The 12,772-nt window shown below is 47.0% G+C and overlaps 1 protein-coding gene and 1 long non-coding RNA gene across 4 annotated transcripts; one reads left to right on the forward strand and one right to left on the reverse strand.

Annotated features, from left to right (window-relative positions):
- Positions 1-4,310: 4,310 nt before the first annotated feature.
- Positions 4,311-7,567, reverse strand: LOC143333764 (uncharacterized). Its single transcript, XR_013078310.1, has 3 exons — positions 7,310-7,567; positions 4,860-5,074; positions 4,311-4,412 (listed from the first exon to the last, which is right to left on the reverse strand). It is a non-coding gene; the product is annotated as an uncharacterized LOC143333764 (long non-coding RNA).
- A 136-nt stretch (positions 7,568-7,703) lies between these two features.
- Positions 7,704-12,307, forward strand: LOC143334304 (neurogenic differentiation factor 2-like). 3 transcript variants are annotated; one of them, XM_076753041.1, is made up of 2 exons: positions 7,704-8,203; positions 10,593-12,307. In XM_076753041.1, the coding sequence occupies exons 1-2, from the start codon at positions 7,911-7,913 to the stop codon at positions 11,668-11,670; spliced, it is 1,371 nt and encodes a 456-aa protein (XP_076609156.1). In that variant the 5' UTR covers positions 7,704-7,910; the 3' UTR covers positions 11,671-12,307. The 3 variants fall into 3 exon arrangements, with proteins under 3 accessions (XP_076609156.1, XP_076609158.1, XP_076609157.1); XM_076753043.1 differs by lacking the exon at positions 7,704-8,203 and adding an exon at positions 8,218-9,640 and having other exon boundaries at positions 10,593-12,247; XM_076753042.1 differs by lacking the exon at positions 7,704-8,203 and adding an exon at positions 8,687-8,749 and having other exon boundaries at positions 10,593-12,247.
- Positions 12,308-12,772: the final 465 nt, after the last annotated feature.

Raw genomic sequence — 12,772 nt, forward strand, 5'->3', positions numbered from 1 at the left:
CACAATTCTCTGGCAAAATAAAATGCGTCTTTCAAGCCTTGCTTTGTGGATTTAGAGAGGAAAGTGAGTGCAGATAAACACGGAGATGTTTGCTTAGAAAAGGGGTGATGAATAAAGTGAGAACGTGATTACAGGGAAGAGAATAAAACGACTTGTCAGAAAAGAGGGTGCGACCGCTGCACTTGAATGTCAGCTTAATTTAACAGGCTGCACTCACTGTTGCTCAGAGGAAAACAGTTAACTTAAACCAAGTTTGATGCACATAAAAGGATTTATAGAGAAGGACATTAGCTCATGTGGAAAACTGACAGCATGAGCAAGTGCCTATAACCATATTTTACTAAAGGTTGACTGAGAATAGAGACTTTGTGCTGAATAATACATACTGGCTGGATTAGAGCACCAGAAAATCTAATTTACGGCACCAGTAAATCAGATTTTTTTTGTTAATTCAGACAACACATTCTGTCCTTGGACAAGTCCAACAATACTTACTCCAGGGAGCCGCTCTACCCTGTCAGCTCGCCATCTCCGGCTCCACAAGAGCAGTTGGGTTAAATTAAAATGTGAAGCTGTTTGGCTTTGTGCAGTGTGGGAAAGGTGGAAGCTTCTGCAAACATCAAGATGTCAAAGCAAATGGAAGTGGAGAAATTTGAGTAAATTGAAAATGTCTAAAATGTCGCACCGCAAACGCGAGCAGCCTCCGTCTCTGCCGTATGGACGACAACAGAGACACGTTTTCAGGTAAGCTTTCAAATCAGAGACGTGTCAGAGCAGCCAGGCATTGTAAAGCCCTGCCGCCTGTCACTTCAACAGGATAACTCCACGTTGCTGATACACTGACAAGTTGAACAAATTGCTCTAATTAGGAAACTGCATGGATATTCTTCAGTATGGACAAACAAAGGAAATCACCTGCTCTCTCAGTTTTTATGTACCTCAGCTGATCTTGATATTTCCTACATCCTGATGCTGTTGTGCTTTCACTCAGTTCTTAACATTTGATCTGTATGTTGTTGCGTAACATGTTTCCTCTCCACGTTTGTACATTTGAACACCCCTGGGAGTGTGTGTACTTGTTTGTACTTCTAATTAAGTCACCTGCTCCGCTCATGATGCTGCTGTGTGTATTCACAGACATGGGTTAAACCCATCTATGTGTAAGCTCGTGCGTGTCTGCCTCTATTCTTACTGCGCTTCGCTATGTTTATACATTTTGTGTCAGGCATGTCCTTAAATCACTGTGCTGGCAGAACCAGGGGAAAAACCTCTGGAAGACAGGTCACAGTCGCAGCCTGGGAACACCAAGCGTGACAATAACTGAAGCAACAAGCAGGGACAGGCTGTACAAAACGTGTGACATGTGCACTGTACACACACACACACACACACACACACACACACACACACACACACACACACACACACACACGCACACTGGAGACACTCCAAGCCAGCTCCAAAGACAGATTAGGAAAACTGTGTAATTCTATCTCCTAAATGGGACATCTTGTACCATGTGACAGTCAGTGGAGCAAAAGCTGACAAAAACCTCCCTGTTATGAAAGTAATTCAAAGGCCCCTCGGACCCCCTACAGATGATACCTGACCCGCTACGGAGAGCAATGCATTCTGGGTGTGCATTCTGAATGAATTAAAGCTGAAGAACAAAAGCGGCGAGCGACAGTATTGAGAAAAAAAGAGAAACAGACGGAGAGAAAAATCTAAGAAACATCATCATTACAGTCCACTTCCCTCTCTCTCGTGCTCCCTAATTCTCTCCACCTGCCAGGTGCTCCGGCGGTAATAAGCTGATACCTTCACAGGGGATTTTTGGGACAAGCATCACTGTAAAAGGTGAGATATTCCATTAATCAGGATCACAGAGAGGCTTTGTACCGTCATAGCAGCTGTCCTGGCAATTCTGTTGAGGGGCACAGAGAGACGCTGCCCGTCAGTCAACACCTCACTTGACTCGTCCCTCCTCGCCCTCCATCCGGTTATATAACATACTATCACACAATAAACAGGTCCTGTTCGCATGGAGTCAGTCACACACACCTGGGAAAGCTGCACTGCCTGCACTTTCTGTACCAGCTATTGTTGTTGTTGGTGATGAAGGATGCATGTGCACCATCTGCTGTCCTGTTGGTGTAATTACAATTTAAAATGGCTTCATCATGAAATTGTATTTATTTTGTTGTCTTTGCCTCCATCCAGAGATCAGAGGTCGGTTCTTTACACTCATTTCTCAAAGGTGTTTTATTAATGTTCCTGTTGTTTTGATGTTTCACATACTATTTCAGCAGAGTTTCACTCAAAGTCGGGATGTCTGATTGAAGGACGGCTCTTCGACCACTGTTTCCAGTCTGTGGACGACCTGGACCAAAGCGGTGCACCGCAGCGCTGAGCATGAAAATAAGAGAGAAAAGCAGAGGTACAGCGAGGGGATTACCCCCTCAGCTTGTTATCACTGCAACATCAGACACCAGGGAACCAATATCCATCTGGAATGTGTTGGGACAACACAGTGCATGATGGGATAATCCCTGAAAATTTAGGGAGAGAATCACAGGAAGAAGGAGAGAAGAGAAAGTAACTGAGAGGCACGGCGGATAAGAACCAGAAGAAAAAAGGGAAATCCGAAAATTCAAAAAAAACAAAGTTTACGCTAGTTTAACATCAATGATGAAGGTTGGACAGGAAGTGTGGTTCCCAAACTGGGGTCTAAGGACCATCAGATGACCTTGCTGGGAGTCAGTTGGGGTCACCTACAAAATGTTCACACTTTAACCATGAAGCAATTCAGTGGGAACATGCAGAACGATCCTGTTTGACGGCTTCGCTCTCTCCTCGGTTGTCTGTACACTTTGAAAAGACATCAAAAATGTGGGAGTTTGAGATGTATAACATAACATAAAAGAGGGCGTGTGTAACTCCTGCATAATTTAAATCACTTCATAACTCCTCTAATCTTACAGCAAGATGGAAAATGTTATGAAAATGATTTTGCCACCAAAGATTTTTGCTCTTCCTCTTTAGGGCACAAGACCATTGAATGCATTACCTTCCAACGATTGATTCTTCTTGGCATAATTCTATTTATTTATGTCTTTGTTTATTTTGGTCAGTCTATAGAGTTGCTGTCAAATTAAAAAGAAGTGGCATTTTTGATCTAGTGTAAGAACAGACGAAACACTGAGCGTCTATCTGATGAATGGTCGCATGGACACGATGAAGGTGATGATTAGAGATAGATTCCAGTAGATGGCAGCCTGCTGTTACATTTGGCTCTGAGAAGGACTCGTCCCCTGTTGACTGCAAAGAGTTTCCAAATGGGGGCTGAAATTGAAACTGAGGTGCTCATTTAGGATGAAAGCAAATTTAAAACGAGTCACCACCGCGGGACATTGAATAGACGTACCAATCAGCCACCGACAGCATGTGGCAGGATGCAAACAGACGTGCAAAGAGACAGAGAAAATCCTCTGATACATGACTGAGAACCAAGGAGATGAAGCACTGATGTGAGGGACCGATGGCTTGGCGAGTGGGAGACTTTTTAAACATAGATTTGGAGATTTCGGGTAGACCTGGCAGACAGAAAAACAAATACAGTCATTAAAACTGACACCAGAGTGTTTGTGTGAGTGACAATGTGTGTGTATATGTGTGGGTGGGTGTGAGGACTAAAGTGGAGTGGGGTGTTGGAGACGTAGCAGGTGGAAGACATGGTGGAGGCAGAGACAGAGGAGGACGTGGCAGTAGGGCAGTGATTTAATTAGCACCCTCTACCCCCTCCAGCCCTTCACTCATAGCATCAATAATGCATGCCCCCTTGTTTCCACTGCCATAATTAATCCTCTCTTACTATAATTAAAAGCCAAAAATCCCACAAGATGGTTCAGCTTGGCCAGGCACGGGTTGGTTTGGCACGGGAACTGATGAAAAACTCCAGAGCTTCACACACACACACACACACACCCTGTGGACCAAGAGACAGACAGACAGACAGACAGACAGACAGACGTGTTGACAGAGAGATCAATAGTCAACCCAACTCCAACACAAGCAGCGACTGAGGCGTGGAAGGAAGCTGAAAAACGTGGAAAACGCGACGCGCGGGCAGATGAAGTGAATGGATTTGACAGACCGACGACGAGAACCGCTCCTCGCAAATGTGCTTTTGTGGATCATCTTTGTGAATGAGCGAGAAAGTGAGCCAAGCACAAATCTACCAACCCCAGATCCACTCCCTAGAAAGGAGGACAGACGCACAAGTACACACACGCACCTACACACACATACTTACGCAGGCATCCTGCTCCCAGATGAGGTTCGTCTCCGCTGCAGCCAAGACAGACGAGAGGGAGAGGTGGAGCTTTCTGATGCAGCAATTAGGACCACACTGTCTGGGCGAGCAAACAAGAATGAATATTTCAGTCCGGAGATCTCCATGGGTACCTATGGTGGGGGCCTGGCACACCTACAGGCACACACACACACACATCCAGACGCCCACACACACATAGACAGATACACAACTTTCCACGGCTGCCAGAATTATTCACCTCCCAATCACAGATGCCACAATTATCACATCAGTTTCACTGCGCAAACGATGCCAACTGTTATGCTCATTGAACTATTGTACAAGGTTTACAATACCAGTATAAATATGCATCAGGAGGAGCAGTCATAGCATGTAGCTCATGGTTTCTCCTTTGTGAAAATAGGTGCAAGAGCATCCAAGCTTGGCCGCATGCCAGGAAACAGTTGGCGGAGCAGAGGTCACGTCTCACGCGCAACCTAAATTTCTCCTCCTCTCGCTCCACCTTCCTCAGACAAAGGGTGCTCACCTCGCTCACTCACCTCTTCGGGCTCTTCAGCATTTTCAAACGGTGCTTCGCCCCAGAAGCTCCGGTGTGCACGTCCTCCTCGCCGCACACTCCCAGCCACACACAGGACTTGTACAATAGGAGCACTCCCTCCGGTGCGGGTTCATTGTCGATGCTCCGTGCAGCCCTCCTCCTGCCCCGCCGTCCTCGGCCCCATCTCCACTTGATTTATCGCTCTAAAATACCACTGCACTAATTAGTCAAGTAATTAATTAATAGGCATTTGCATTTGTGCATATGCAATTAGGGGGCTGGAGAGAGGAGAGTGCAGATGGGGTCCGGGAGTCTGGTGGGGGTGGGTGGGTGGGTGGATCTGTGTGTGTGTGTGTGTGTGTGTGTGTGTGTGTGTGTGTCTGTGCTGTATTTCATATTTGTGCCAGCAGAAGTTTGCACTTCTTCCAGAAAGACAAGTGAAGTGCAGGTCATCACCTCACATGTCTGACAGTGAGAAGAGGAGGAAGGGAGGGGGAGGATGACAAAGGTAAGGAGGTGTGGCTTGATGACTTTGAAAGGCTATTGGGTGTCATTTGACCATAGAGGAAAAAGAGTGATGGAGAACTGGATATCTTAAAGGGAAAGAGCTTCTATTTTACATTTTGATTACATGCATTTAGCCCACAGCAGGTGGCCCTTACTTAAAACTAATCCATATACAAACAGGATGCAAAGTCATTCTAAAATATCATAATTCCAAACAAGCTCTCCTCCGGCGTTTCAATATCAGATCAAAGCCTCCCTGATTGGAGTCGCCTCCAGCCCGGTGCTGGCTAAAGCCACGCTGTTGACATTTAGCATTTATTTTGGCAAGGTGACCTGAAGGTTGTTTGGGACTTGTTGAGAAGCATCAGCTGCCCCCATGGCCGCAGCCCTCGCATCCCCCCCCTCCTCCTCAGTGCAGCTGAGGTAGGATAGGGCAGTGATTTGGCTAGTGGCAAAGCTAGATGCCCCTCAACTCCCCCTCCACACACACGCACGCACACACACACACACACAAACAAACACACACACTGCCACAATCACCCCACCATGGTTTGGGGTAGTGCCAGGTTACCATCCCCTCATCCCATAAGGGATGAGGCACATTAGTGAATGAGCAGCATCACGGCTCCCTAGCCACAGCTGTCACACGACTGGTGACCCCAGGGATGACCCCGCAAACCCCCAAACGCTCCCTCAGTTGAGGCTGCGGAGGAGATGTAGGGGTGATCCAGGCCCAAGGACATGATGAGCTTCTATCAGCTATTTCTCAGCCTCCGTGTCCCTGCTCCCTCAGTCCGGTGGGTGTCTTTGTGCCAAGTTGGACTTGGTGGTCATAGAGCTCATTTCTCCCACATTAACTCCACTAATGTCTGCTAAATAGAGAGATCTCGGATCTGGGATGGACACAATGCAGCGAAGCAAACACACTGAAGGGACCAGAAAACTGGTGGTGAGGAATTCTTGCATCTCTGCCGCTGATGTGCCAACATGCCTCCTCCTAAACATTGGGAACCGCTGCCAGCACCAATTCCCTGTCATCTCCAGCTACACCCCCCCTTCTTCCTCATTTTTCATACATCCCCAGTGAGCCTGCACACCTGGGTCTCACTCTCTCTCTCACGCTTCCTCTCACTGTGTCTTTATGTCTCTTTCCCCCTCTCTCTGATGCTCGCCCCTGCAGGCGCCCCTCGCTCAGAACTGAACGCTGGAAACACCAGCAGCAGCTCTGGCAAACCTCACGCATTCGGACACGGCGACCAGCGAGCATTTGATCTTCTCACTTACCCACACGAGCACCAGTCCACACATACGTACGCACACGCGCGCACATGCAGCAGAAGCCTATGTAATATTATACCTTTTAATCTGACTCATTTGCAGCTTTGGCAAGTGGGTCATCTGCGCTCGGGTTGTGCCCGCAAGAGTCAGAACAAATCACAATTGGTTTTGGTTGTCGTTCCTCTGAATACATTGAAGCATAATTTGATCCAATTAGGTAAATAAATAAACAATATGCCTTCTGTTCCACCGCCTTAATGCACTTATGATGCATCCCCATCCCCCTGCCCCCACCCTGCGTCTGAACCAGAGATGTGACGGAGGGTAAACCCTGCAACTACACCCTGTTTGCCCACCTTTCATTTGCTGAAGAGTTATAGGCTCCATACAGTATCATCTTAAACTGATATCTTCCATATGTGAGTAGATGATTTTAATAAAGAGGCCAATTAATTGATTAATTGCTTGTGTAGATGTGATTTTAAAGCAGAACTTAATTGGCTTGGGGTCACAGTGTATTTGCTGCATGTCACTTAATGCATATTAAACTGCAATATTATGGCTTAGACACATCATGGGAAACCCTGAGGAGAAACCACCATGACATTCCTGCTGGCTGTCTGCATGTATGTTTCACCTAACTGGATATTTACCTCCTTTATTATCAGCAGGCCTCTTCCTTGCGGTGAGCGCTGGGACGTCTGCAGCTCTCCTCTAAATTGCATCAAACATTGACTAGTGAGTTTGGCAGGTGAATGAGGAAAATTCACAGGTTTGATTAAAAAAAGATAGCCTGCATCCCTTGAAGCAGCAGCACAGGTCAACAATGATGAGTTTTGTTGTTCCACCATTTTATTTTCTCCCTCTCTCTTCTGTTTTTTCCTCCTTTTTTTCTGGCTGTGTGAGCTCTAGCGCGGTGACAGATGGCGGAGCCCTCCTCCTCCTCCTCCTCCACCACCTCCTACCTCCTCCTCCTCCTCCTTCTCTCTCTCTCTCTCTCCTTCTCTCTCTCCCTCTATCTCCGTGTGTCTCTCTACCCCCGCGGGCAAATCTCTCCGAATGCGGGCGCATGTCAATCACCGGGCTCTCATGTGATGGCTCTTGCCGGTGACGTGCCAGCCATATGGGCGCTGGCATCACAGCCTTAGCTGGTATGTAACCCCGTCCCCGGTAGCTCACGGTTGCCACACACACACACACGCATACACACACACACACACACACACACACACACACACACACACACATACATACATGCATGCATGCTCACTCACTCACTCACTCACGCATATACACACAGACACGCCGAGACGCACGTTCGCTCGCAAGCTCCGGTTATTCGAGTGCGCGCGCTGGGAGAGAAGCACCCCTAAACAACCCACCGGCGCCAGAGGAAGAAAGCCGCGCGCTGCCTGCACCCACACGCTGACAGGGAGCGTTGCTCGTGCGGTCCCCGAAGATGGTCTGAAACTCGAGCGCGTGTTGTTGTTGTTTTTTTTTTTTTTTTTTTTTTTTCCTCCCATCCCCTGTGAAGAGCTCGAGCCGAGGTAAGTTGGACTATAAACAACAACAGTAGCAGGGGGGGGATAAAAGCTGGATGCTGAAGTGCCCGTCCAAAATGGAGGAGAAAATTAATCTAATTGAAAGATGAACAGATGTAGATTAATGCAAGGTGTTCGTTTGTGCTTTCTGCTGCCTGCTCAGGTGAATTAAAGCTCCTCTATCGCGTCAGTCTGTGCGGTAAAAGGCTCATCGTGCCGTCAATCTGCATGGAAATCTGTTATATTTTGGCCGTTTCTGTCTGTGACTTTGCTCTGGTATGCAGCAATCGATCCAAGCTGTGTGGTCTGTTCAGATCAGGTGACGGCACACTTTGAAATCCGTCCTAACCAAAACAAATAAATAAATAAATGTCAGAAACGGATATACAAGGTATTTCCATGTTTGTCGTTTTTATTAGGTTTCCGTTTGAGCGCGCTTGCACAAACACCTCCTCACTCCCCCGCTCTCCCTGCGCGTGCCCTTCAACTTTTGACATCCGCATCTACCTGGATTACTAGAGCTAAGATCGAATACCAAGCCCGGGTCAAAAGGTAAAGCGTCTCCCGGTCCTCCGGGGTCATTTCCAGGCGCAGTGCTGAGGATTGGAGTAGCTGTAAATAAACCACATCGGACACTAATTTTAGTTCGAGATTCCTGCGTCTGGACCTTGAATCCGAGAAACAAAAGACAACGAGCGCGCAAGATTAGACTTTTTTTTGTGTGTGGAAGATCTCGATTTCAGCCCCTTTTGCCGCAGCGAAGGACGTCCTCCACATTAACGGGAGATTTATTGATGGTTTTGTCGATGGTTTTCACGTTCAGTCTCGGAGCAAATGAAAGGGTGGGACAGCGCCATTGACTGTGACAGGCGGTGTGCATCATGATTTATCTCTGTTTGTCTACTTCAACAATCTGTCTGCAACACTGTTTCGACCACAGCCGCTGTGGAGCTGCTGCGGGGCTTCGCGAGATCGGATGGGCCTAATTGTGTTTGGCGACTTGCGTTTTTTTATATTTAACGAGGGCTAAAAGGATACAAGCGATTTCCATCTGTAAGAGGTTATCTCTGACTAAAAAGTGCTTTGAAATCACGCACTCGTGCATACTGAATTATGTGTGAAATCTATTTCGTGTAAGCTGCACGGTCTGTTAATTAAACGTTGTTGTGGTTTTTTTTTTTCTTCTAATTGAGCAAACCTCCTGAGCCTGAGATTTAAAAACTAGATTTTGCCCCTGGCACACCCCCCGAGATAATTAACCAACCATCACAGCCTACCTTCCTACGGGCTGCAAGTCTATCTGCTGCTGCACTATAATAATAAATGGGAAGTGAAACGTGTTAGGGAGTAAGCCAATGGAGGCTTATTGATGCTGTCAAAGATCACCTCGTCTCTCTCTGTAGCCCTTTTTTCTGGGATGGGATTGCATTTACTAATCAAGTGGTAGGCTGATCATTTTTTGTTATTTCTTTATCATTATTTTTGTAATATTAATTAGCATGTTTGCTTGATAGTTGGTTCGTTACTGTGGTTCGTTATGGCTGAGCCTAAAATGATTTTAAGATATATTTCGAAATATTTTAGAGGCATTTTTCGCCTGAATACATTATTGTTGTTGTTGTTGTTATTATATTATTTAAGTTTTTTTTGTATTTTTTTCTTTTTATAGTTATTTTTCCACATCCATAACTGTAGGCTACCTCTCCTCTTGGTTCGTGCTTGGAGGCCAAAAAGCTCTCAAAGCCCTTTTACAGCTTGAGTTAGGATGTGTCTGTAAGCCTTAATTTAATAATCAGCGTGACTTTAAACGGAGCTACAGCCTATCAATTAAATAAAATCCCTTTTTGCCTCCTCTGAGGAGAGGTGTATGGTGTGGATGAATAGTGCTGGAATGCAGCCAGGAGTGTATATGGGCGTCAGGAGGAGTGAAAGTGGGGGCCCCCATGGGACCTGTAATGGGGCCCTGCCGCTGGGACCCGCTGCGAGAGGACGCGACAGGGCACGCGGATGACAGCAGGGAATTAAATGGGGACCCGCCTGGCTGTAACCCAGCGCAAAGCGTTGAGGGCTTATTTCTGTTTTTTTTTAATTTCCCCTAAATTTACACTATTTGCTCTTTAGGCAAAAATGACGAGTGTGCTTGAGTTTTAGTGACTTTTCACCTTGAAATCAAAATATTTTCTATGAAACTTAATACTTCTACAGGCTCAGTATTCGGATGTTTATGGTGACGTGCGCAATAGTACGTTTAACCTCTTACGTTTTTTTTTTCTCTTGCTGTAAAGTCACTGTGATAGAAATGTCTTCCTTTTCTTATCGTAAATCCACACAGACACCGTGTGCGTGCCCTGTGCCTGTGAGGCCTCATTTTCGATTTCTTTTCTCTTCTCTCCAGAGCCGCAATGTTGACGAGGCTTTTCAGTGACCCTTCACTGCTTCCTGATGTGCAGAAATACTCCGGCTGGGCGGAGGACAGCGATGGCGATGAGCCCAAGATCAAAGAGGAGGATCAGGACACCCAGGACGACATGGAGGGATCTGAACTGATGGGAGACAGCCGGACGCAATCCGAGCACGCCGGGGAAGACGACGAGGACGACGTGGTGGAGGAAGAGGACGACGGAGAGGACACGGAGGGGGACAAGCCCAAGAAGAGGGGCCCCAAGAAGCGCAAAATGACCCAGGCCCGGATTGAGCGCTCCAAGATGCGGCGGATAAAGGCCAACGCACGGGAGCGGACCCGCATGCACGACCTGAACTCTGCGCTAGACAATCTGCGTAAAGTGGTGCCCTGTTACTCCAAAACGCAAAAACTGTCAAAAATCGAGACGCTGCGGTTGGCCAAAAACTATATCTGGGCCCTGTCGGAGATATTGCGCTCTGGAAAAAGGCCCGACCTTGTGTCCTACGTCCAGACGCTGTGCAAGGGACTCTCCCAGCCCACGACCAACCTGGTGGCGGGATGCCTGCAGCTAAACTCACGTAACTTCCTAACCGAGCAGCAGTGTCAGGACGGGGGGAGGTACGGGTCCGGCTCCTTCTCCATGCATTCCTACCCTTACCAGTGTGCGCGTCTCTCCAGCCCCCACTGCCAGCCGGGCTCGAACTCGCATCCACTGAGGACGCACGGCTACTGCTCGGCTTACGATTCTCTGTACGGTGGGAGCGGATCCCCTGAGTATAACAGCCCCGAGTATGAGGGGCCCCTCAGCCCGCCCCTGTGCATCAATGGCAACTTTTCCCTGAAGCACCAAGGCTCCACGTCCCCCGAAAACGAGAAGGGGTACCACTACTCTATGCATTACTCCGGCCTGCCTGGCTCAAGATCCACCGGACCCCACAACCTGGTGTTTGGCTCCTCGGGGGCCCGGAGCGGCATTCACTCTGAAAACGTCCTGCCTTACCACGACATGCACTTACACCACGAACGGGGCCCCGTGTATGATGAACTCAACGCGTTTTTTCACAATTAAAATGAGAAACCTATCGTGCGTCCCGTTGCAATCAACAATCTATCCACGGCACACTTTTTGACGAGCTTACCTGGCGGGATTCTGGAGAGACGTTTCACCTGTTGTCATTAGTGTTTTCCTTTAATTTATTCCGTCTTAAATGTTTGTTTTGCTATAGTCAGGGATGTAGTGGAGGGTAATCCACATAACCCACAATCTTATGCCGCGCAACAGAAGTTATCCACCTTTTTGCGCGGACAGAAATCTCGAATAGGAAATTTGATGAACAAATCCTGTGATGACAAGAGGATTTCAAAATGTTAATGTTTTTTAAAGTGTGATTTGTGTTTGTATCAGTGGTTGTTTGCATTTTGATGACTGGAAGTCAAAGTTTACCCACTTCTTTATTTACCACTACATCACTGGCTACAGCTACAACCTGCAGTGGTTTTCTAATGATAAGAAATTGGGGGGAAAATCAATCAATAAGTTAATGCAAAACACATTTACTCGCCTGTTGGGGTGGGATTTGGGGAGGTTGTGGCATTTGGGAAAGGATGAAATGTAAAGAAATGCAGAGGGGAAATGCTGAACCGATAAAAAAAAAAAAAAAAAAAATGGCCTAGTTGGGTTGCTTTAGAAGAATCTGTTCTCCAGCAAATCAATCGTTTCGCATCTATGCAAAACCCAACGAGACCACAGCGCGAGGCGACAAGGCCCAGAAAGACACTGTATGTCTCATCAGCACTGCTGCTGCACGCACGAGTGCATGCAGAGTCACTCACACAAACACACACGCGCACATGCACACACACACACACACACCCACACACACACACACACACACACACACACGCACACACACACACACACACACACACTTTGGAATTGACACCCAGCGAAACTGACAGTGGCTGCGCGCTGGCCAAACGGTTTAACTTCCAAAACAATCATCAAAATACAACGAAATCAGACATTTTTCACAGTTTCTGTTTTTTTTTTACTCTTATTTATTAATATTGCCTTTATTCTTCTAATTGAGCGATTGCACTGCATTTTGATTTCAGATTCAATTTTGGTTCAATATTTTCGTTTTGATTTGCAATGTTGAATAGGTCATTAT

Source organism: Chaetodon auriga, chromosome 16 (assembly GCF_051107435.1).
Source record: "Chaetodon auriga isolate fChaAug3 chromosome 16, fChaAug3.hap1, whole genome shotgun sequence".
NCBI classification, from domain to species: domain Eukaryota; kingdom Metazoa; phylum Chordata; class Actinopteri; order Chaetodontiformes; family Chaetodontidae; genus Chaetodon; species Chaetodon auriga.